The sequence below is a fragment of the Podarcis tiliguerta genome, assembly GCF_965153285.1.
Source record: "Podarcis tiliguerta genome assembly, chromosome: 2".
Classification (NCBI taxonomy): domain Eukaryota; kingdom Metazoa; phylum Chordata; class Lepidosauria; order Squamata; family Lacertidae; genus Podarcis; species Podarcis tiliguerta.
The window spans coordinates 11,036,975-11,061,309 of record NC_139535.1 but is presented as its reverse complement, the minus strand read 5'-3'; the positions used below and the strand labels follow the sequence as shown (position 1 = coordinate 11,061,309).

General features: G+C 43.8%; 2 protein-coding genes across 2 annotated transcripts in view; both read right to left on the bottom strand.

Moving 5' to 3' along the window:
- NOTCH4 (notch receptor 4) overlaps positions 1-2,308 on the bottom strand; it is a 113,264-nt gene extending 110,956 nt beyond the window's left edge. Inside the window, exon 1 of the mRNA XM_083424550.1 lies at positions 2,285-2,308. The gene's annotated coding sequence lies outside the window, so the exon portion shown is untranslated. The remainder of the gene's footprint in view (positions 1-2,284) is intronic.
- A 17,499-nt stretch (positions 2,309-19,807) lies between these two features.
- LOC310670664 (uncharacterized protein) overlaps positions 19,808-24,335 on the bottom strand; it is a 10,207-nt gene continuing 5,679 nt past the window's right edge. Inside the window, exons 2-3 of the mRNA XM_083426310.1 lie at positions 23,288-23,450; positions 19,808-21,012 (exon numbers count right to left, since the gene is read on the bottom strand). Of these exons, the coding sequence (XP_083282436.1) occupies positions 19,844-21,012; positions 23,288-23,387 (1,269 nt within the window). The 5' untranslated portion in view covers positions 23,388-23,450 and the 3' untranslated portion in view covers positions 19,808-19,843. The remainder of the gene's footprint in view (positions 21,013-23,287; positions 23,451-24,335) is intronic.

Sequence of the window (24,335 nt, the reverse complement as noted above, 5' to 3'; positions counted from 1 at the left end):
TATTTATTTTATTTTATTTTTATTTATTTTATTTTGTTTATTCAATCTTTATTGGTTTAAAATCAGCACACCCACCCACCAAAAGCTTATAAATAGGAAAAGAAACAAAACAAAAAAGCACAATACATTACACAATACAAAAGAAATAGAACAATACATCACAAATGCACAAAATTATTCCACCCATCAACTTCCGACTTCCTTGATATAGGTTATTTATTTTCTTAATTAGGTAAAGGTATCCCTGACCGTTAGGTCCAGTCATGGATGACTCTGGGGTTGCGGCGCTCATCTCGCTTTACTGACCGAGGGAGCCGGCGTTTGTCTGCACTCAGCTTCCGGGTCATGGGGCCAGCATGACTAAGCCGCTTCTAGCAAACCAGAGCAGCGCATGGAAACACCGTTTACCTTTCCGCCGGAACGGTATGTAATAAAAAAATTATTTATCTACTTGCACTTTTGACGTGCTTTCGAACTGCTAGGTTGGCAATTTTCTTAATTACTTGCCTCTATTTTTCAATAAACTTTATCTTTGTTAAATCTTGTCAGAATACTTTGTACCTTATTCAGTTCCGAGAGTTATTCAAAGCATTTTAAAGTTTTTATAAGGGGACACTGTTCTTTTAAATATTGTCTATAGAGCTCCCATTCCCTTTTAAACTTTTGGGCTGATCGATTTCTTATCTTTCCCGTCATCTGTGCTACTTCTATATATTGAAGGATTTTTACTTGTCACTCCTCTTTTAATGGAATTTTATCTCCTTTCTATCCCTTGGCAATCAGCATCCTCACTGCAGTTGTTGCATAGAAAAAGACCCCTTCCCAAGAGCCCCTGTCCATTTTCAAACACCTTTGGCAATTCCTTTCACCTGTCTGTCCCACCTCCCTTCCTAAGGCTGGCATGGTATGCACATTAGTGGCCTGAGAGTAGATCCCATAGAACTTAAGAGTTAATTTGCAAAGGACTGCTCTGAATACATGGGTGGCCCTTGCATGGAGAAGAAGGAAGCCCCTTGCTTGCATCTGGACCCCCTGGGAGAGGCGGTGGATCCGCCCACTGCTCCCTCTGCCCTCGCTGCCGCCTCCTCCTCTGCCCTCCTCCCCTGCAAACACCCTTTGCTCTTCTTGCTCAGGGGAGAGAGGCAGGAAGAGCCTTCAAACCCATCCCTTTCCTCCTCTGCAGCCCAGTGAGAGGGGAAGGAGCGGCAGCGCCTGGTTCACTTCAGATACACACATGGTAAACACTGGGATTGTGAATGAACACGTCCTCTGCTTTCCATGGGGTGGGAGTGGGGGGGTTAAAAGTGGTGAGGAGACCCCCCCTCTCCAGTCCTTTTGGGAAACGGGAGTTTTGTTCAGGAGTAAACAACTTAGATGGCAAGTTCACAAGAGAAGCACTTTGGAGCACTGCTTGCTCTTACTATGTGTTTGGACCTAGAGGACAACATACACGTTTACACCACGGGATTCCTTAAAGAGGGCGTTTCTTTAAATTCAAAGGCCATTTCTACAAAATGGAAGACTTCTGATAGCAGCCCTGTTCAGGGAAGTTTTCAATGTTTTAATTTTTTTGGTGTTTTTGTTGGAAGCCGCCCAGAGTGGCTGAGGCAACACAGTCAGATGGGCAGGGGGCAAGTAATGAATTATTTTTTAATTTTTTAAAATTATTATTATTATTATTATTATTATTATTATTATTATTATTATCATCATTCCCTCCTAAGCCCATCCTGTTATGCATGCTGATCAGAGACTTTGTCCCAACCCCCCCCCCCTTGAACGCAAGAGGGTTTCCTATTTTTACAGCTATTCTTCACATTCCTATACTGCCCTTCCTCCAAAGATCACAGGGCAGCTTACAAGAGAAAAACACAGAGATGCATAGCAGAGCAAGAAATAAAAACAACACCCCCCCAACTCAGTTGTCCATAGATTGTTTAATAAGCCAAACCCCTGGGAGAAGAGCAATGCTTTCGCCTGTTGCCTAAAGATAAGGTCCTCCTCCGAGGGGCCTTCTGCTGGGGTATAGATATTAAATTTAAATTAATACTATTAAGGCGATCCTGGCCAGCAATGCCCACCCCTCTCCCCTTGCCCGCCTCCTTCCCTGCAACTCCCTTTGCACCAGATCCCTGCAGGAGGAAGCTTCTCCCCCCCCCTCAAGGCCCCCTTTAGGGAAACAGCTCCCTTTCCTCCCTTCTCTTCTCCCCGTCCCGGGGCTTCTCATCCTGGACCGCCTCGCAAAGCCCCTTCCCTCCTTCCCCGCCATTGCCTTTGCACTCACCCGAAATCCCAGGCAGCGGGGGCGGGAATGTGTGGGAGGCAGGGAGTGAGGGCGCTTAATTAGGAGGCTTAATTAGGAAGAAGCCCCCTCCTCAGCACAATGCAGCCCCCCTTCCCGCCCTCCCTCCTTTGCCAGCTCCAATTTTATCTCTGCTGGTGAAGCCGGAAGTGGAGGCAACTCAGAGGAGGAAGGAGAAGTTTCGCCCCACGCTCAGCCGCTTGTCAGTTATTTGATAATTGGGGGAAGGAAAACCTTGCAGCACCCAACCAATGGGGAGACAGAACGTGTGCATGGGGAATATAAACTCATGCTTTGCTCCAGCTGGACTGTGCCTGCTTTGGATCCCCTCTTTTGCAAGAACGTCTTGTCCTCAATAAACTTTTTACTGCTTCACCAATTTTGTTCAGATGGTATTTTAAGGAACGGCACTGTGGAGAGATACTTAGGGTGGATTGTGTTTTGGCTTGTGTTATTTTATTTATATTTATTTATTGAATAAAATTTATTTTTAAAAACCTGCAGACGGGTTTCCAAAACAAACAAAAAGAACACCACAGCAGTAAAATCAAGACAAATTTACAACCATGCTTTAAAACATACAAAAGCTAAAATATTAAAACAGATTAAAATTACTTCCACTTCCTAAGTATCTGCGTAAGGTAAAGGTAAAGGGACCCCTGACCATTAGGTCCAGTCGTGGCCGACTCTGGGGTTGCAACGCTCATCTCGCTTTATTTTCCGAGGAAGCCGGCGTACAGCTTCCGGGTCATGTGGCCAGCAGGGCTAAGCCTCTTCTGGCGAACCAGAGCAGCCCATGGAAACGCGTTTACCTTCCCGCCGGAGCAGTACCTATTTATCTACTTGCACTTTGACGTGCTTTTGAACTGCTAGGTTGGCAGGAGCAGGGTCCGGCAAGCCCTAGGCTCTGTGGTTTAACCCACAGCGCCACCCGCGTCCCTGGGTATGCTTGCCTAAACAAGAATGCTTTTAGCAGGTGCTTGAAAAGAGCATGTGCTTTATTGCCATAGGCGGGGAGTTCTAAAGTGCAGGTGCTGCCACAGTAAACAATGCAGTGCAGCTATTATGTGGAACCTGTAGTAGTGCTTGAAACTACTGAAGGGGAGGTTTTATTTATTGTGATTTCACCATGCTCTGTATTATCTGAAAAGGAACATTTATTTAAAAAGCAGGACTGCACAGCAGCAATCTACTCGCCTGCGAGGCTCATCAGGATCCGTGGGAGTTATTCCCAAGCCGACGGTGCATAAGTTGGACTGCAATCCTATGCACCCCTTGCATCCAACTTGTACCTAAAAATCTGCACCAGAGAACTGTAGAGTTGGAAGGGAACCCTGAGGGTCATCTAGCCAAACCGCTGGGGCAACGCAGGAATCTCAATGAGACTATCCCTGACCGATGGCCAGCCATCTTCTGTTTTTCCCTCAGCCAGGACACACAACAACTGAGACTGGAGGTGGGGGGAAAGATAAATTTTGACCAGGGAAAGGCAATGGGGCAGATTTGTCAGGCACGTGCAGGCGCAGTTTGAAGACTTTACACAGAGAGGAACCCCCCACAGAGAGGAACCCCCACACGCAGGTTTCCCTGCATGTAATGTAACAGGCAGGGAGCCAGATCAGATAGAAAGACTTTTTTTGGGGGGGGGGGTGTTTGTGAAAATAATATTTATTACTTTTCCAACAATTTAGACAAAGACAAAAGAACAATACAATACAATACAAAAACACTACATAAGACTAACACATTAAACTAACAAAACAAAAACAGTTTGAAACACTCAAACAGTTTCAATATCTTGTCTTTCATTCACTTATTTCACCGACCTCCTCGCACCTCCCTTTTTGTATTCCACTTCTGTCAATTGTTTCAGCAATTCCTTTCCATCTTTCTCTGTTTTCTATCCTATAAATATCTTAACGCATTCTAACCTTATTTTTCCCTTTTATATTCTATTAATCTATTTATACTTAATTCCTTATAACATTTCTACTAAAGCCATATAACTTCATTCCAACATTCTTCTAACATTCTTTAATTTTACAGTATTTCTGTAAATAGTTTTTCAACTTTTTCCAGTTTTCTTCCACCGACTCTTCTCCCTGGTATCGGATTCTGCCAGTCATTTCCACCAGTTCCATATAGTCCATCAACTTCATCTGCCATTCTTCCCTGGTGGGTAAATCTTGTGTCTTCCAGTACTTCGCGATGAGTATTCTTGCTGCTGTTGTTGCATACATAAAAAAAGTTCTATCCTTCTTTAACACCAATTGGCCAACCATGCCCAGGAGAAAGGCCTCTGTTTCTTCAGGAAGGTATATTTAAATACCTTTTTCATTTCATTATAAATCATCTCCCAGAATGTCTTAATCCTTGGGCATGTCCACCAAAGGTGAAAGAATGTACCTTCAGTCTTATTACATTTCCAACATTTATTGTCGGGCAGATGGTAAATTTTTCCAAGCTTGACTGGTGTCATGTACCACCTATAAATCATTTTCATTAAATTTTCTCTTAGGGCATTACATACCCTGAATTTCATACCTGTGGTCCATAACTGTTCCCAGTCAGCCATCATTATGTTATGTCCAACATCTTGTGCCCATTTAATCATAGCTGATTTCACCGTTTCATCCTGAGTGTTCCATTTCAACAGCAAGTTATACATTCTTGACAAATTCTTGGTTTTTGGATCTAACAATTCTGTTTCCAATTTTGATTTTTCCACCCGGAAACCAACTTTTTTGTCCAATTTGTATGCCTCCATTATTTGATAATAATGGAGCCAATCTCGCACTTTATTTTTCAATTTTTCAAAGCTCTGCAATTTTATTCTGTCTCCATCTTGTCCAGAATTTCCCAATATTTTGGCCATTTGGCCTCCATATTGAGTTTTTTCTGTGCCTTCGCTTCCATTGGTGACAACCATCTTGGGGTTTTATTTTCTAACAAGTCCTTATATCTTATCCAAACATTAAACAATGCTTTTCTAACAATATGATTTTTAAACGCTTTATGTATTTTTACCTTATCGTACTACAAATATGCATGCCAACCAAATGCATTATTGAAACCTTCTAGATCCAACCCGTCAGTGTTTTCAAGAAGCAGCCATTCTCTCAGCCAACAAAAAGCAGCTGATTCATAATAAAGTTTAAGGTCTGGCAGGGCAAATCCACCTCTTTCTTTGGCATCAGTTAATATCTTAAATTTTATTCAAGGCTTCTTGCCCTGCCAAACAAATCTGGAAATATCCTTCTGCCACTTCTTGAAACAATCCATCTTATCCAAAATTTGCAATGTTTGAAACAAAAATAACATCCTTGGCAGCACATTCATTTTTATCACAGCAATTCGGCCTAACAATGATAACTTCAAATTTGTCCATGCGTCTAAATCCTTTTTCACTTCAATCCAACATTTTTCATAGTTATCCTTAAATAAATTCACATTTTAAGCAGTCATCTTAAACCCTAAATATTTCACTTTTTTGATCAATGTTAGTCCTGTCTCCTCCTGAAGCTTCTCTCTCTCATTCACAGTTAAATTTTTTTCTAAAACCTTAGTTTTCATCTTATTCAGCTTAAAACCTGCAACCTGTCCAAATTCTTGAATCAGTTCCAATACCCTTTTAGTACTAGGTTCTGGCTCCTGTAAGGTCAATACTAAGTCATCAGCAAATGCTTTCAGTTTGTACTCTTTACCTCCCACTTGTATACCTTTAACCTCTTGGTCCTTTCTAATCATGTTTAACAAAACCTCGAGGACCAATATAAAAAGCAATGGAGAAATTGGGCAACCTTGTCGTGTCCCTTTCTCAATCTTAAGCTCTTCTGTCACCACATTGTTCACAATTAATTTTGCCTTTTGTTCTGAATAAATGGCACCTATACCATTTTCAAGATAGAAAGACTTTTTGGGGGCGGGGAGGACAAAAGAGGACCAAAGTTGGAATGAGAAACCAAAGATGAAGAAGTTAAATCAGTAATGATCAATTGGGCACAGGATTTAGGCTATAATATACTATTTGAGGATTGGATAAGGCTCTGGAAAGTGAATTTGAAATTTATGGATTGCATATTGCTAAAAGAGAATTACGGTATATGAAAATGATGTATAGATGGTACACCACACCAGTAAAATTAGCAGAAATGTATAAAACAGACCAAAAGAACTGTTGGAGATGTAAAGAAGGGGAAGGTACATTTTACCGTATGTGGTGGGGTTGCAAGATTATTTAAAAAAATTGGGAAATGATCTACAATGAATTGAAAAAAATGTTTAAAATGACATTTGTTAAAAAACTAGAAGCTTTTTCGTTGGGTATTTTAGGTCAAGAGCTGCCGAAAGAAAAACGGACATTATTTATGTATGCTACGACAGCAGCAAGAATCTTAAGAGCACAAAATTGGAAGACCAGAGAAGCACCATCCAAAGAACAATGGCAAAAATCCAAAAATTAACGGACAAGCTGCGTAAAAAAGGACAATAGTGACTTTGAAAAAGAATAGGAACCTTTTACAACACAGCTGCAGAAACAACAAAAAAGCATGAACTCAATGGCAGGATTTAAATAAACATTTACAACTTTATTTACAGAGAACAAGAAGTACAATGGGTCAACATAATATCATATACAAACAGCAGATTGTATCATTTGATGTAACAAGCCAGAAAGGGAAGCTGGGGGAAGGCAACAGGGCTGGGGGAAATTGGAAAATGAATGTTTAGTGATGGTGATGGATATTTGTTGTAAGAAAGGAAATCAATAAAAATAATTATAAAAAAGAAAAGAAAAAAAGAAAGGAGTTTGGATAATTATCAGGATTCAAAATTAATAAAGAAAAAACAAAACTCCTGGTAAAAAAATTAGATATACAAGAAAAAGCAAAGTTAGAAATAGAAACATGACCTAAAGTTACTAACAGTGCAAAGTATTAAGGAATTTGGATAACCATGAAAAACACTAATTTATAGAAAGACAATTATATTAAGGTATGGAACGAAATTAAGAAAGACTTAGAAATCTGGGGTAAATTAAAACTCACGTTGCGGGGAAGAATTTCTACAATCAAGATGGTAGTTTTACCAAAAATGCTGTTCCTTTTTCAATCAATTCCGGTTCTTAATGGCCTAAATTGTTTTAAGGAATGGCACAGGTATTTGGCGAAATACCTTTGGCAGGGCAAAAAAAAAAAACAAAATTAAATTTAAATTATTAACAGAAATCAAAAACAAAGGAGGGTTTGGAATGCCAGATTTTAGGATCTACTATGAAGTTGCCTGCCTGGTCTGGCTCAAGGAATGGATGATCTTGAATACTAAATTATTGGATATTTAGGGCTGGATAATATAGTGGGGGTGGCACTATAATATAGTAGGGATAATATAGTGGGGTGGCACGGCTATCTGGGTTATAATAAAGCAAAAATCCACAATGGATTTCTAAATCACATTATTAGGAAAGCCTTATATGAAGCTTGGGAAAGCAACAAAAAATTATTAGAACCAAAAACCCCATGGTGGTTGTCACCAATGGAGGCGGAGGCAGTAAGAAGAAAAAATATGCATTCAATTTGGTTGACATATAAAGATCTTCTACAGGAAGTAAATAATAGATTACAAATGAAAAAAAAAAGTGAAATAATAAGACATAAAGGAATAGGCTGGTTTCAATACCATCAATTAAATGCAATTTTTGAGGAAGACAAGAAAGTAAATGGATTTGATACAAAATTATCTGAAATAGACAAAGAATTGATTATAAAGGATGATAAAAAATTATCTAAAATGCATAAACTATGATTAAATTGGCACTTAACAGATGAAGAGGTTAAAGATGTCATAGTCAAATGGGTCATACAATTGATTTAGAAAAATGGGAAAACTTATGGAAAAGAGACATAAGATTTACAGCATGTTATACAATAAAATTCTTTTTAAAAAATGATGTACAGATGGTATTTTAAACCCTTGAAATTGGCTAAAATGTACCAAAACACCATTGGAAAGTGCTGGAGGTGCAAACTTAAAGAAGGGAATTTCTTCCATATGTGGTGGACGTGCCCTAAAATTAAATAATTTTGGGATGCCATTAATGAAGAATTAAATAAAACGTTAAGACATACTTTCCCCCAAAAACCAGAAATGCTTTTCTGGGCCTATTAAAAACAGAGATAACAAAAGAATAATTTTGTATGCAGTAATGGCGGCTGTAGGCTTATGCCCTTTACTTTGCCAGAGAATTGCTTACCCGCGTCCCCAGGACCGAGAAGAGAATAAAAAAATTCCAGGAAAGTTTCTTCTTTGGAGAAAAGAGTTTTATTGCAAATCTGTGCACAGAGACAGTCAGCAGAATATAGTTTCTGAAATCTGACTGTCCAGCAATACGCATCTGCAAGCCTTCTTATACTTTAGAGTATTTACCCACCTCCCAGACCTCCCCCCAAAACTTCCCCAATCAGCTGGCAAGTTTCCAACTTATTCCTTATATGGCACATCTATATTTGCTGGCTAAGGCTGCTAGCTAAGCACTTCTTCTGCTGGTTAAGCATTTTCTCTGCTCAGTAAGCACCCCCTCCCACCTCCTTGTACACGTGTATTCTTTTGCTAGCTAAGCATTCCCTTCGTATCTCTTCTTATCTTGCATTACTTAAAGCAGAAGCAAAGCAGGAAACATCTTGCTAGTGGTTTTTAGTTGACAGCAGTTTTTGGCTAGGCAGGAAACGACCTTCTGACCTGTAACTAACATCAGCAGTTTCAGATAGCTGGTTAGACAGGAAACGGCCTCCTGACCTGTCTGATTTAGACTTTGCAAATAACTGCATTTTTGGGTTTGAGCTTGTGTAACCATCCTAGCAGAGTGCCGGAATTTACTATGTGTAGATAATATTAATGATTAACCGTTCCCCTCTCCCTTCACTCCCTCCTCTTCTTCTGAACAACCTAATACTTAGGTTCGTTCTGGGGTATGGGCCTATACTCCCTCATCACAGCGATGACTGTGGGTCCTAGCTTCCGTGACAGGAGTCTTTGCATCATTTGCTGCAAGCATTGCAATAAGCAGGGGATACAGAGGCAAAGAAGCAAAAGGATTAATAGAGGTCCTGCTAATAATACTATAACATTCCTGAGCCAACTGCCATCAGGGAGCCAGGAATACATCCAACCCCATGCATCACTCCCTGTGGCTTTCAGCGGGTTTGCAGCTATCATTGTTTCCATGTGGTTGATGGTGGCTGAAATATTTGCTGACTGGTCTGAAATGTACATGCAGCAATGGGAATGAATTAAGGCACAAACTCCGCCCTTAGAGGCAAGGACTACATCCAAAGCGTAACGATTTTGAAGGACTACCTCCCTTATCTCTGACATTTCCTTATTAATTGCTTTTAAGGCCGAGATGGTGGAGTTAAACAAAGCCTCGGTCCAGTTTGCCAATCTATGCAGATCCCGGTAATTCATGGCTACACCCAAAGGGGGTAGAAGGGACCTAGAGATGGCTGTGCCGGTATACTGGTTAATAGGTGATTTCGCGTCCCTTTTGTTACGCAGACGGACTGTTGGGAGCTTATCCATCTTATACACCAGGGGTACGACTACTCCTAAAGTACAGGTTCCAGAAAAGGCAGAGGGGATTTCTTTGTAGGCTCTTGTGCCGCAGAGCAACCACAAATCAGACTGGAGCAGGCAGTTAGATCTGCTGCGCGCCGTCATCCAGGTAAACCAAGTATAAAAATCGACACACATAGCATCATAAATGGAAGTACCTTTTTGGAAGCAGGAGGATCCGTTAATATACTCATAAGTCCAATTGCAATATGGATAGTGACCTAAAAAATTGCTGCTGTTATGATTGAAACGGAGACAACGAGGTGCCTGTTCCATGAGTGACAGAAACACTGGGGGTGAATAGGTGCGACCATCTGACATAAGATTACTAATTCTAAATGACTCATTTATTGGAATACTATGCAGTAGTATGCCAGGCTTCTTAAATTGTGGAGGGATATGCATACAAACCCAGCATTCAGAAAGATTAAGCATAGAAGAGAAACGATCTATATCTCTAACATAGGTATTATTACTCCAAATCTGATGATAGGGCTCTGACCGGCCGGTTTTCCGTATATGTGAGTCATCTCCCAGACCCAACCCAAGTAGGGCTAGTACCAGAAGGGTCAAGGGGATGGGGGCTGGTTGTTCCCTCCCACAAAATCGGTGACGCTCATGCCAGCAAAAGAAAACACACATCCATATGACAAGAGCGGTTGAGATAACCCCTATCCACCAACCCCAATCCTTCCATGGTTCCTCCCACCAATATTCAGGGGGTGTGCTCATTGTTGAAGAGCTCACTGATATTTGTGCCCGACTATCTGTTGAGCCTCAAGGATGAGAGTCCACTGGTGAGCTGATGCTCCCACTACGTGGGTCAACTTTTCTGCTAACCCTGATGGGTGGATTGAACCACTTGTTTAGCAATTTCAATGCACACCTGGTTAAGGCTCCCACCCCGTTCCGTCCCATCTATCGCCTGCATTAAGAGTAGGACCTGGTCTATCAAATGAGGTTGGTACAGTGCTCTACCTCCCATATAACAGTTGACTACCCTCCCACAACAGCAAAAGCGGTCCAGAACTCGATAGAGTTCGAGCGTCTCTGCAACTTCCCGTATGAGCACTATCCACGCATGCCGGACAGTGGTGTGGGAGAGGAGCCACAACGGGGCAGTGGGGTGTTTTAAGACGGCAATCTCATCAAATCCCAGTTTCCAATAGCCATAGAGCACACCATCTCTTACCACCGGTAAGACGAACCAGTCGTAGCAGAGTCCATCAGGCCAATAAATGCGGTATGGCTCAGTGGGGTCAGGGCTGTGGGACATAAAGCAGATAACAAAAAGAAAAGAGAAAGTCCCTATGGAAATATTAAGTGTCCTGGTGAGTTTCCTGGGTTAGTCCTGGCACGGAGTTGGGGACGCTGCCCGCGGGCGCCCCTCCCATCCAATTCTTCAGCTGTGCGTTGAGATATCAGCTTCCGGTGTGATATCAGCAGAGCGGTCGTCTGCCAGGCGTCTGGAGATGGTCAGCCGAAGGGAGTTCTCTGGATCTGGTGTTACTGTCCAATCCGAGATGGCTTTCTTCACTCGAGTATGGTGGACCCACGGGGTGATGCCGGCAACCTTCACAGCAGTAGGAGTAGAGAGTAGCACGGTGTATGGTCCCCTCCAGCAGGGCTGTAGGGGGGCTCGCTGCCAGTCTTTCACCCACACTTCATCACCTGGCTCGAACTGATGGAACGGTTCAGTCAACACACATGGGGTGCGAGCCTGGGTCCACCTGTTGAGATAAGAAAGAACTCGGGAGAGTGACTGTACATAATTATTCAGTTGCACATCTTGGCTAACATACGGATTTAACATTCTAACATATGGGACTGGTCTCCCAAACAGAACTTCAAAAGGTGACAAGTGGGTCCGTTTTGACGGAAGACTGCGGACCCTGAGTAATGCCAAGGGCAACATGGCCACCCAATTAGACCCGGTTTCCTGTGTCAGCTTGGACAGCTGATTCTTTAGAGTTCTGTTCATTCTCTCTACTTTTCCAGAACTCTGGGGTCTATAAGCAGTATGCAGCTTCCAGTTGATCTGGAGCGCTTTTGCCAGCCCCTGTAGGATTGCGTGAACAAATGCTGGTCCATTATCAGATCCTATGGACCTTGGCAATCCATAGCGAGGGATGATTTCCCTAAGCAGGCACCTGGTTACTTCAAATGCCTTTTCAGTCTTTGTGGGCCATGCTTCGACCCATCCGGTGTAGGTGCACACTGCTACCAGCAGGTAGCGGTGCAGTCCACAACGGGGTAATTCAGTAAAGTCCACGACAAGATCTTCCATAGGTGCCGTTCCACTGTGCTGAATCCCTAGGGGAGCCAGTGGTCCGGCTCTGGGATTATTCTTCTGACACAGCAGGCATTTCCTGGAAATCTGGGCTGCCAGTTGGTAGAGGTGGGCTATATAGAAGCATTTTTCCAGCTGCTTGGTTGTAGCATCGGGTCCTATGTGGGTTGAATCATGGTACCTCTGAATTATTTGCCGCGAAAGAGACTCTGGAATCCATATCCTGTCATCAGGGGTAAGGTACCATCCTTCTTTGGTCAATGTCAGTTCCTGGGCGTCTGCAGTGTCCTTTTCCTGCTTGGTATAAGCTGGCTTGTCAGCGGTGCTTAAAATCTCTTCTGGGACTAGTGCTCCGATAACCGGGATGGGGGCTAGTTCCCGAGCTGCTTCCTTGGCCACTTTGTCTGCCAATCGATTTCCTCTGGCCACTTCCCCTGGTCCAGTTGTGTGTCCATAACAATGGATAACCGCTACCGCTTCAGGCTCCCATACAGCATCCAGAAGGTTCAACAGAGCTTGTGGGTGGGCCACCTGGTTTCCTCTGGAGGTAAGCAAACCTCTCTCTTTCCATAAGGCTCCGTGGGCGTGTAAGGTCAGGAATGCATACTTAGAATCAGTATAGATGTTTATCTTCTGTCCCTTTGCCAGGCTCAGGGCTCTGGTAAGCGCAGTTAGTTCTGCCAGCTGGGCCGATGTTCCAGGCGGGAGTGACTTTGCTTCGACCACCTGGTCGTCCAGGGCTACCACTGCATAGCCTGCTTTTCGCTGCCCAGCCTCGACAAAGCTGCTTCCATCCACAAACCATGAAAGCCAGTGGGGGTCTGCTTTGTCTTTGAGATCAGGCCTGCTGGAATATACTTCGTCCATTACTTCAATGCAGTCGTGCGTCTGCTCCTCACCTTCTCCTACCGGCAACAGGGTAGCTGGGTTGAGGGCGGTGGTGACCTGGAACTTCAAACGTGGGTGCAACAATAACATCTGACACTTCCTCATCTTCGCTTGGGAGAGGAAATAGGTACCCTTCATGTCAAGCAGTGCTGGGACTGCATGCGGAGTCACACAAACAGTGTCTTGGCCAAAAGTAAATTTGTCTGCTTTGTTCAGTAGGGTGGCTACTGCCACAACTGCTCTCATGCACGGCGGTAAGCCTTGTTCTGTAGGCGTCAGGCGCTCAGATAGGTATGCCACGGGCTGCTGCCAGCTTCCCAATTTTTGGCATAGCACTCCCTTTGCTGTTCCCTGGTCTTCATCCACAAACAGGGAGAAAGGCTTCTCAGGAGTTGGGATACCCAGCGCTGGTGCTTGCTGCAATGCCCTTTTCAGATCCTTGAAGGCCTGCCGTTGCTCCTCTCCCCACACAAAGGGGTCCTTTTCAGTTCCTCTGGTTGACTCGTGCAGAGGCTTGGCAATTGTGCTGAAGTCAGGGATCCATATTCTACAGAATCCTGCCGAGCCCAAGAAACCACGAAGTTCTCTGCGATTCTTTGGCTCTGGAATCTGGATAATGGCTTGCTTCCTTTCTTCTCTAAGGGTCCGTTGCTGATGGGATATATCAAATCCAAGGTATTTTACAGTGGGTAGGCATATTTGGGCCTTCTTCTTAGATACCCGGTATCCTGCTTCAGCCAAGTGATTCAACAAATCCTTGGTGGCTTTCATACACGTGTCCTCGTCTGAGCAGGCCAAAAGAAGGTCATCCACGTACTGTAACAAGACCCTGTGTGGGCTGGTGGGGAAGCTAGACAGGTCCGAGGCCAATGCTACCCCAAAAAGGGTTGGAGAATTCTTGAAACCTTGTGGAAGCCTCGTCCACGTATATTGCACCTTGGTGCCTGTTCCTGGATCCATCCATTGAAATGCAAACAGGGGCTGACTTTCCTCTGCCAGACGGCAGCAGAAGAATGCATCCTTCAAGTCCAGTACCGTGAAATAGCAGGCAGTAGGAGGTATTAAACTCAACAGTGTGTAAGGATTGGGCACATTGGGGTGGAGGGTTTCCACGGCTTGGTTGACCAATCGGAGGTCTTGGACCGGACGATACGAGTTATCTTCCTTCTTCACCGGCAAGAGTGGGGTGTTCCACTGAGATTGACACTGCCTCAGGATGCCATGGCGAAGTAACCGTTCCAAATGTACCCATACTCCTTCTGCAGCTCGCCGGGGGATAGGGTACTGGTTCACAGCCACAGGGTTGGCGAATGGTTTGGGCTTGACTATTATAGGTGGGATGTTCTTTGCCATTCCGGGCGGGTTGCCTTCTGCCCATACACCAGGGTTTACTTTTTGCAGGAGGTCTTCTGGAATAATCCCCTCCTCTTCTTTTACCATCATTAAGCGCCAGTGTTCCCTTAAGGGTACTTCTAAGGAAAGCTCTCCTGTTTGCCCTGTAGTCATTGTCACTTCTCCTGTCGGTTGAAAGGAAATCTGGGCTTGCAATTTTGATAGCAGGTCTCGGCCCAATAATGGGATGGGACACTCTGGTATATATAAAAACTTGTGTTGGACTACTTGGCCACCCAGGCGACAGACAACAGATTGCAGGAATGGGGCTCTTTGTGATTTGCCTGTAGCTCCTATTATGTTAATTGTTTGCTTGGTGGGCTTGGACACTGGTACTGGCAAAACAGAGTGGGCGGCTCCTGTGTCAACCATAAAGGGGATAGTTTGGTTCCCTGTTTGTATTTTGACCATGGGCTCACGGGAACCTAAAGCAGCTGGGCCCGGTCTGTCCTAGTATTCTTCCTCCTCTCTCAGGCTCATCATGCCGGGCTGCCTTTGGGCTGAGGGGTACCAGGGAGGTCCCTGTCCACGTCCTCTACCCCTGCTGGCATTTGTCGATGACCAAGGTCTCAGTTCCTGTCCAGGTCCCCTGGGGGTTGGGCCTGGGGCTCGTTCTCCTCGTCCTCTCCCTCCTAAGTGGGCCTGTGGGCATTCTCCTTTCCAGTGCCCTTCCTGCCGGCAGATGGCGCACTGATTCCTCCCCAGGCGGCCTTGCCCTCCTCCCCGGGCACTTCCTCTTTTCTGAGGGATGGGTGCGGTGGCCTGTAATGCCATCAACTTCTTTGCTTGATACTTCTCCTTTTTCTTTTGTTCCTCTTCTTCCCTCTGATTGTAAGTGGTTTGAGCCAGTTCTAACATCCACTCAAGGGTGTGGCCCATGAACCCCTCGTGTTTTTGAATTTTTCGGCGGACATCGGGCGCTGCCTGAGCTACAAAAGCAGCCTTTACAATAAGGGCGTTGGCAGCCTCATCTGGGTCTACAGGAGTATACTGACGGTAGGCTTCCTTCAGGCGTTCCAGGTAAGCCCCTGGGGCCTCTTCATTCCCCTGCACTACCTCTCTGACCTTCACAAAGTTGGTGGGTTTCCTGGCTGCCCTTCTCATACCATTTAATACGTTCTGGCGGTAGGTAGTGAGGGTTTTCTGGCCATCAGCAGTCTGATAATTCCAATTCGGGGTACTATCAGGGTATCCTGTTATAATGTCTGGATCCGGTGTTCCCTGTGCTCTCATGTGTACTCGAGCTTCAACATGGATTCGCCTAGTTTCTTCTGTGGTTAGCAGCGCATCCATCAAATACTGCACATCATCAAAAGTGGGATTATAGGTTTTAAAAATCCCTTCAAACAATTTTATAATTTTAGCTGGATTCTCCTCAAAGGAAGGATTTTGATTTCTCCAATTACAAACATCTGCACTTGAAAAGGGTATATGCTGGACCGTGTAGGTCCGTGGTGCCTCCGCCCCACCAGGCCCTGGAGGTCCCGGTGGGTCATAAACCCTTCGGAGGGGCATTACTCCGACCCCACCCTTTTTCTGTGCCTCATGGGACTTATGGAAGGCTGCCCTGGTTGCTGCTTCTATCCATTCCTTCTGCCATTTCTTCCCTTGTGTTGAGGAGCATCCTGCTGCAGCCAACACGTGGGGGCTAACATCCACTTTTTCCGCATAGGGTTGTACATACTGTTGCAATCTCAAAGACTGATACTGAGTCCACTCTCTTCCCTTCTTTGCTAACTCAACCAATCCCTTTACAAATTCCTCATCATCCTCTTCTTCCTCTTCTGATTCATCAGCCTTGGGGGGTTCAGGCTGGGGGCTAGCTCCTCCCGGTGCTTGGGGACCTGGGCCTGGGGGAATTGCTAGAGGGGCAGTTGGTGGAGCATAGGGTGGTGGCGGTTTGATGATTCCCCCCTCCTCATCTTCTGGGTCTGGTATCACCGGGGGCTTTTCTGCCTTCCCTGCCGGTCGAACTGTACAAATTGTATTTCGTGGGGCGTCGCCTTGGCAGGCTTTCAACCACGGTGGATTCTTTTCTACATTGGTTTTCCAAGTAGAAATGTAAGGGATTTGGTCGGGGTGGACATTCAATATGTTCTGGTATAATGGGCTGATTAGTTGCAAATCAAAGCTTCCTCCTGACGGCCAATTAGTTTGTGCGGGCCAGTCAACTTCACATAATGTCCTCATTCTCTGTTTTCGCAATCTGATTCCCCAATCATCATGCTTTGTGGCCGCTTTCCAGTTCTTTAAAAAACATTCCAGAGGACTACATTGGCTTGCCCCAGACCCCATTTTTTTTTTTTTTTTTTTTTTTTTTTTTTTTTCCAGATACTCCGCACCTGACTGGGCTGTAAATTCTTTCACAGTTCACACGATACAGATTGTGGTCTGCACGAGGTCGCCCTGGCAGAAAACGCACAACCCTGCAATCGCTCGGCCAAGGGGAACGCTAGGCCCCGACCCACACTTGACAACAATTCAGTCACTGGAGTATCTGACATGCAACATATAACATACAAATCACACCATTATAATTTCAACATGCAACACACAAAACACACCAATACAACTTCCCCTCTGTTTCCCTTTTACCCAACCTTACTGGCGGCAAACTACTGCAATCGGCCAGTTCTCCCCTCTGTTTCCCTTGTACCCAACCTTACTGGCGGCCCTCTGCACAACCAGGTGAGGCTTGATCAGACCTCGCCCCCCTTTTCCTTGGGGCCCACGCCCTGTCCCTTGGGCTTACCGTTTTCCGCTGCGGATTCCCTTCTGGCCAGTCCTCTTTCCTCCCTCGACCGAGGTCCCTACTCAGGAGCGGTGTGGCCGGTTTCCCCCACGAATCAGTAGGGTGCGCGCTGAAGCCTGCAAACTCCGGTCCGAGCTGTTCACCTGGTCGAGCCTGGCTCTTCCCGGCCCCCTTGGGGTGGGGCAATTCCCGGCCAACGCACCAAGCTGTAGGCTTATGCCCTTTACTTTGCCAGAGAATTGCTTACCCGCGTCCCCAGGACCGAGAAGAGAATAAAAAAATTCCAGGAAAGTTTCTTCTTTGGAGAAAAGAGTTTTATTGCAAATCTGTGCACAGAGACAGTCAGCAGAATATAGTTTCTGAAATCTGACTGTCCAGCAATACGCATCTGCAAGCCTTCTTATACTTTAGAGTATTTACCCACCTCCCAGACCTCCCCCCAAAACTTCCCCAATCAGCTGGCAAGTTTCCAACTTATTCCTTATATGGCACATCTATATTTGCTGGCTAAGGCTGCTAGCTAAGCACTTCTTCTGCTGGTTAAGCATTTTCTCTGCTCAGTAAGCACCCCCTCCCACCTCCTTGTACACGTGTATTCTTTTGCTAGCTAAGCATTCCCTTCGTATCTCTTCTTATCTTGCATTACTTAAAGCAGAAGCAAAGCAGGAAACATCTTGCTAGTGGTTTTTAGTTGACAGCAGTTTTTGGCTAGGCAGGAAACGACCTTCTGACCTGTAACTAACATCAGCAGTTTCAGATAGCTGGTTAGACAGGAAACGGCCTCCTGACCTGTCTGATTTAGACTTTGCAAATAACTGCATTTTTGGGTTTGAGCTTGTGTAACCATCCTAGCAGAGTGCCGGAATTTACTATGTGTAGATAATATTAATGATTAACCGTTCCCCTCTCCCTTCACGGCCAGGACAGTAATTGCTAAAAATTGGAAATGTAACATAACACCAACAAAAGAAAGAGTTCTTAAATTGTCAGGTTATCATGAATTGGCCAGACTTACAGGTTTAATAAGGAATTATTCTAATGAGAAAATGAGGAGAGAGTGGGAAGTCTTCATAAATTATATGAAGGGAACCGATTTCCAGATTAATACTTGGCTTAGTTTAGACTAAAAATCTCACAGGTAATTAGAATAATTCTCCAAAAAATTAATCATTACAGACAACCAGTGATATGAAGAATAAAGAGCCACATGGAGTTAGTTAGAAGTCATTTCCGCCCCTTAGTCTCCTTTCTTTTTCTTCTTTTTTGGTGTTTTTTGTTCTTTTTCCTTTTTGGGGAGAATATAATGTTTTGTATTTTCGATTGCATATTATGTTTAGATCCTTGTAATTTTGTTTTTGCATTTTCTTCTGTTTTCTATTGTTTGTTCGTTTTATTCAATGCTCGTTTGTGTGATGTAGAAGTATAAATTAAGAAAAAAAGAAAAAAAGAGGGTCACCAAATAGCATGGCCTCCCATTTTAGTTTGAGGACTATCCCTGCCTCCGGGTCTGGTGTCATTTGGATGGATACTAGAATCAGCAAGGGAGACCCACATGTCCCGAAGGTGCTGCTATGCAATGCCAGGTCAATGATTCATAAGACCACTGCCATCCATGACTTGATCGTGGATGGAGAACTTGACCTGGCATGTGTAACAGAGACTTGGTGGGATGAAGCAGATGGACCTGTCCTTGCCGCTGCTTGTCCACCAGGTTTCTCTTACGCACAGCAACCCAAGTCATGTGGGCAAGGGGGTGGGTGGTTTGCAGTGATTTGTAGGAAGTCAGTAATTTACACCAGGCGTCCTATTGTGAAGACCCAGTTCTCCGAGTGCATATTCTTGAAGTTGAACAATAGGGGCAGTACAGGATTCCTTTTGGTGTACCGATCTCCCCGCTGCACCAAGGATTCCCTGCCCGAACTGCTTCAGGTTGTGGCAGATGTTCTCCTGGAGACACCTAGTTTGGTTATCCTGGGGGATTTTAACATTCACGCCGACACAACCTTACAAGGGGCCGATTGGGACTTTGTGGAAAGCATGGCCTCCATGGGGCTGCCCCTAAATAAGTTTGGCCCAACTCAGTGTCGCGGACATTCCTTAGACGTGGTGTTCACCTATATGGATGTTGGTGATCTGACACTAAGTAAAAGCGGATCTAAAGTGCCATGGTCAGATCACTTCCTGGTGCAACTGGACTTCTCCACAACCCTTCCCCTCTGCAGGGATGTGGGACCGATTTGGATGGTCCCCCCCTGCCACTTAATGGATCCAAAGGGTTTCCAGAGAGTGGTAGGGGATGTTTTATCCTTGCCCATCCTGGCTCATAAAAGCTAGTCGGGAAGGGTTGAGCGATGGGCTCCGTGGGGTGGTGAATGCTTCTCTCGGTGAGGGAGCCTTCCCATCACACTGAAAGAGGCAGTTACAGTGGTACTTCTGGTTAAGAACTTATTTCGTTCTGGAGGTCTGTTCTTAACGTGAAACTTTTCTTAAGCTGAAGCACCACTTTAGGTAATCGGGCCTCCTGCTGCCGCTCTACGATTTCTGTTCTCATCCTGAAGCAAAGTTCTCTAAGGTGTCCACTTTCATTGAAGCTCTTTCCACATTCAATTCATTTAAATGGTTTCTCCCCTGTGTGGGTTCGTTGGTGTATTCTAAGGTTTCCATACTGACTGAAGCTCTTTCCACATTCAATACATTTAAATGGTGTTTCCCCCGTGTGAGTTCGTTGGTGTCTTCTAAGGTGTCCACTTTCATTGAAGCTCTTTCCACATTCAATACATTTAAATGGTTTCTCCCCTGTGTGGGTTCGTTGGTGTCTTCTAAGGTGTCCATACTGACTGAAGCTCTTTCCACATTCAATACATTTGAATGGTGTCTCCCCCGTGTGAGTTCGTTGGTGTATTCTAAGGTCTCCACTTCCTCTGAAGCTCTTTCCACATTCAATACATTTAAATGGTTTCTCCCCCGTGTGAGTTCGTTGGTGTATTCTAAGGTGTCCACTTCTACTGAAGCTCTTTCCACATTCAATACATTGAAATGGTTTCTCCCCCGTGTGAGTTCGTTGGTGACTTCTAAGGTCTCCACTTCCTCTGAAGCTCTTTCCACATTCAATACATTTAAATGGTGTCTCACCTGTGTGAGTTCGTTGGTGTCTTCTAAGGCTTCCACTTTCACGGAAGCTCTTTCCACATTCAATACATTTAAATGGTTTCTCCCCTGTGTGAATTCGTTGGTGACTTCTAAGGTGTCCATACTGACTGAAGCTCTTTCCACATTCAATACATTTAAATGGTGTCTCACCTGTGTGAGTTCGTTGGTGTTTTCTAAGGCTTCCACTTTCACTGAAGCTCTTTCCACATTCAATACATTTAAATGGTTTCTCCCCCGTGTGAGTTCGTTGGTGACTTCTAAGGGGTCCACTTTCACTGAAGCACCTTCCACATTCAATACATTGAAAGGGTTTCTCCCCCGTGTGAGTTCGTTGGTGTCTTCTAAGTGTTCCATTTTGACTGAAGCACTTTCCACATTCAGTACATTCAAATGGTTTTCCCCCTGTGTGAGTTCCTTGATGTTTTCTAAGAGTTCCATTTTCCCTGATGCTCTTTCGATAGCTAGTACATTTAAATTGTTTCTCCTCTATGTGAATTTGTTGATGTGTCCTCAGTCTTCCACTGTGACTAAAGCACATCCCACATTCCAGGCATTTAAGCTGTTTCTGTGGTCTTCCCAATGAATTCACAGATGGCTCCATAGAATTCTGGCCATCATCTTCCTCACCTGTTTGGGAGTGGGGGCGGGGTGGGGAGAATCCTGTTAAGACTTACAAGAAAGACAAGAAAGGAACTGAACACACGTCAATCCCAATATGCACCTTCTCCTATTTTAACACTGTCTCATTTCTCCATTGTCCTCTCCATTGTCCCAAACTTTTAGGAATGCAGGTGAGATAATGGCAAGAACAACACATGATCACTCCGTTCACACTTAATAAACTGCATTATTTTATAATTTATGGTGGAACTGGCTTCTTAGACACATCTCTGTCTTTCTCTTTTTCCAGGGAGGAAATGATCACAGGCTCAAGTAGCAGTCTCTCCTATGACTAAGAAGCAAAACTTTAGTGTTACTATGCCACATGTAACTTTAAAAATATTGCACTATATTAGAACAGGCATCCTCAAACTTGGCCCTCCAGATGTTTTGGGACTACAATTCCCATCATCCCAGATCACTGGTCCTGTTAGCTAGGGATGATGGTAGTTGTAGTCCCAAAACATCTGGAGGGCCAAGTTTGGGGATGCCTATATTAGAATATAAGAAGAGCCTGCTCGATTGGGCAAAGGCCCACCTAGTCCAACATCCTGTTCTCACAGTGGTCAACTAAATGCTTGCGGGAAACCAGCAAGCAGGATTTGAGTACAAGAGTCCTCTGCCTTCCTGTGCTTTGAGTCTAATCCTCTTTTTCAAGCTACCCAAGTTGTTGGCCATCACTCCTATAGGATGGAAGTCCATAGAAGTCCATTTAGAGTATTGCTCATATTTTGGGCAATAGAATGAAAGGTGTTTTAGGAGAAAAAGATCATCACAATCAGGCCTGCTTTCTCCCAGGACGTCAGATGAAGGAGAATATAAGGAATATAATTGATATTATTGAATATTTGGAAGTAAGAAATGAGAAAAAAGTGGCCTTAATGTTTATAGATGCTGAAAAGGCTTTTGATAATGTTTCATGGACTTTTATGAAAAAGATAAAAGAAAAAATGAATTTTGGGGAAGCATTTGGGAGAGGAATTGATGCAATTTATTCTTACCAACAGGCTATGCTGATTGTTAATAAGGTTATAATAGAAAAGTGTAAAATAAGGAAGGGGACAAGACAAGGATATCCCCTATCACCATTATTATTTATTTTTGTACCAGAGGTTCTTGCGAGAGAGGAAGAGTGGAGAAATTAATTAGAGGAATAACAGTAGAAAATAAAGCATATAAATTAAAAGCTTTGGCAGTTGACCTTGTAATAACAGTGAAAGATCCCAAAAATACTCCACCAAAGGTAGTAAAAAAGATACGGTACTTCAGGCAGGCTGGAGGCTTTAAACTAAACAAGAATAAGACTAAGTTTTTGGTAAAAAAACACATGATGGAGCAAGACAAATAGGAATTACAATAGAAAACAGAATTAATTATACATAAAAAAGTCAAATACTGAGAGATATGTTTGACAGCTAAGAATATTAATATTTTTAAAGACAATAAGGAGAATGTGTGGAAAGAAATAAAAAGAGATTTAGCGATATGGGGAAGAATGAATTTATCATTTTGGGGAAGAATATCAGTAATAAAAATGAATGTATTGCCAAAAATATTAAAGCTGTTACTGGTTGCAGTGTTCTGAGGTGACATTTGCTGCTTTATTTTTTCCTATTTTTTGCGTTTTTGTTTGTGAGGCTTTTTCAATTTTGACTGAGGCTTGTTTGTTTGTTTTATGATTGATTTATTGATTGATTAACTGTGGAAAGGGATAAAAGCCCCCCATTCAAACAATGACTATCATCAGTGCAGGTAAGATTTTTTTTTTTAATTTTTATCATCTACAATGCTGTCTTATTTATTTTATTGTACAGAACATTGATTATTGCTTTCTTTTTATGGATCCATGGTCTTGTTAGATAGTAAAATTCATGTTAAATTGCTGTTTTAGGGGTTGTTTTTAAAAGTCTGGAATGGATTAATCCATTTTGCGTTACTTTCTACGGGAAATCATGCCTTGGTTTTGGAACGCTTTGGTTTTGGAAGACTTCCGGAAACCGATTATGTTTAAGAACCAAGGTACCACTGTAACTCCTAAGATTTAAAATCCTGGAGGAAGAAAATCTGCCCCCACTACTTTATGATAGGGATTCAAGAAACAAAGAGCTGCTTTGGAGAAGGCCTCACCCCTTCCTTCTTCCTGTCAGGAACTTCCTTCCATTTGTCTCCTCTCCATCTTTTCCTCTTTCTCCCGCCACCATCCATCTATCCCTGTCCCCATCTCCTCTCCCCTGGAACTCACCAGATTTCTCCAAGGGGCCTGGGAGGGAATGCTCAGAGGTTGTGGGGAGGGATGCAGGAGACAGCCTGACCAGGTCAACCGTCCATCTTCCTCCTTCCATCCTGGCCAGGGTTGCAGGTTGAGCTTCCTGAGGAGCGCAGAAGCCAGAGCAAGTTGCAGCTTCCTGGGAGGGAGGGAAGAAGCAGCCAAGGGAGTCTGAGAGCCCCTGCAGGGATTCTCCTGCCCAAAACATTCTGCTGCCCCTGGAGAAGCCCCAACTGGGCACCCCCTTCCCAAGAGCCCCCACCCATTTTCAAATACCTTTGGCAATTCCTTTCATCACCTCCCTTCCTTATTTATTTTATTTTATTTTTATTTATTTTATGTTGTTTATTCAATCTTTATTGGTTTAAAATCAGCACACACACCCACCAAAAGCTTATAAATAGGAAAAGAAACAAAACAAAAAAGCACAATACATTACACAATACAAAAGAAATAGAACAATAATCACAAATGCACAAAATTATTCCACCCATCAACTTCCGACTTCCTTGATATAGGTTATTTATTTTATTAACTAGGTAAAGGTATCCCTGACCGTTAGGTCCAGTCATGGATGACTCTGGGGTTGCGGCGCTCATCTCGCTTTACTGACCGAGGGAGCCGGCGTTTGTCCGCACTCAGCTTCCGGGTCATGGGGCCAGCATGACTAAGCCGCTTCTGGCAAACCAGAGCAGCGCATGGAAACACCGTTTACCTTTCCGCCGGAGCGGTATGTAATAAAAAAATTATTTATCTACTTGCACTTTTGACGTGCTTTCGAACTGCTAGGTTGGCAATTTTCTTAATTACTTGCCTCTATTTTTCAATAAACTTTATCTTTGTTAAATCTTGTCAGAATACTTTGTACCTTATTCAATTCCGAGAGTTATTCAAAGCATTTTAAAGTTTTTATAAGGGGACACTGTTCTTTTAAATATTGTCTATAGAGCTCCTATTCCCGTTTAAACTTTTGGGCCAATCGATTTCTTATCTTTTCCGTCATCTGTGCTACTTGTATATATTG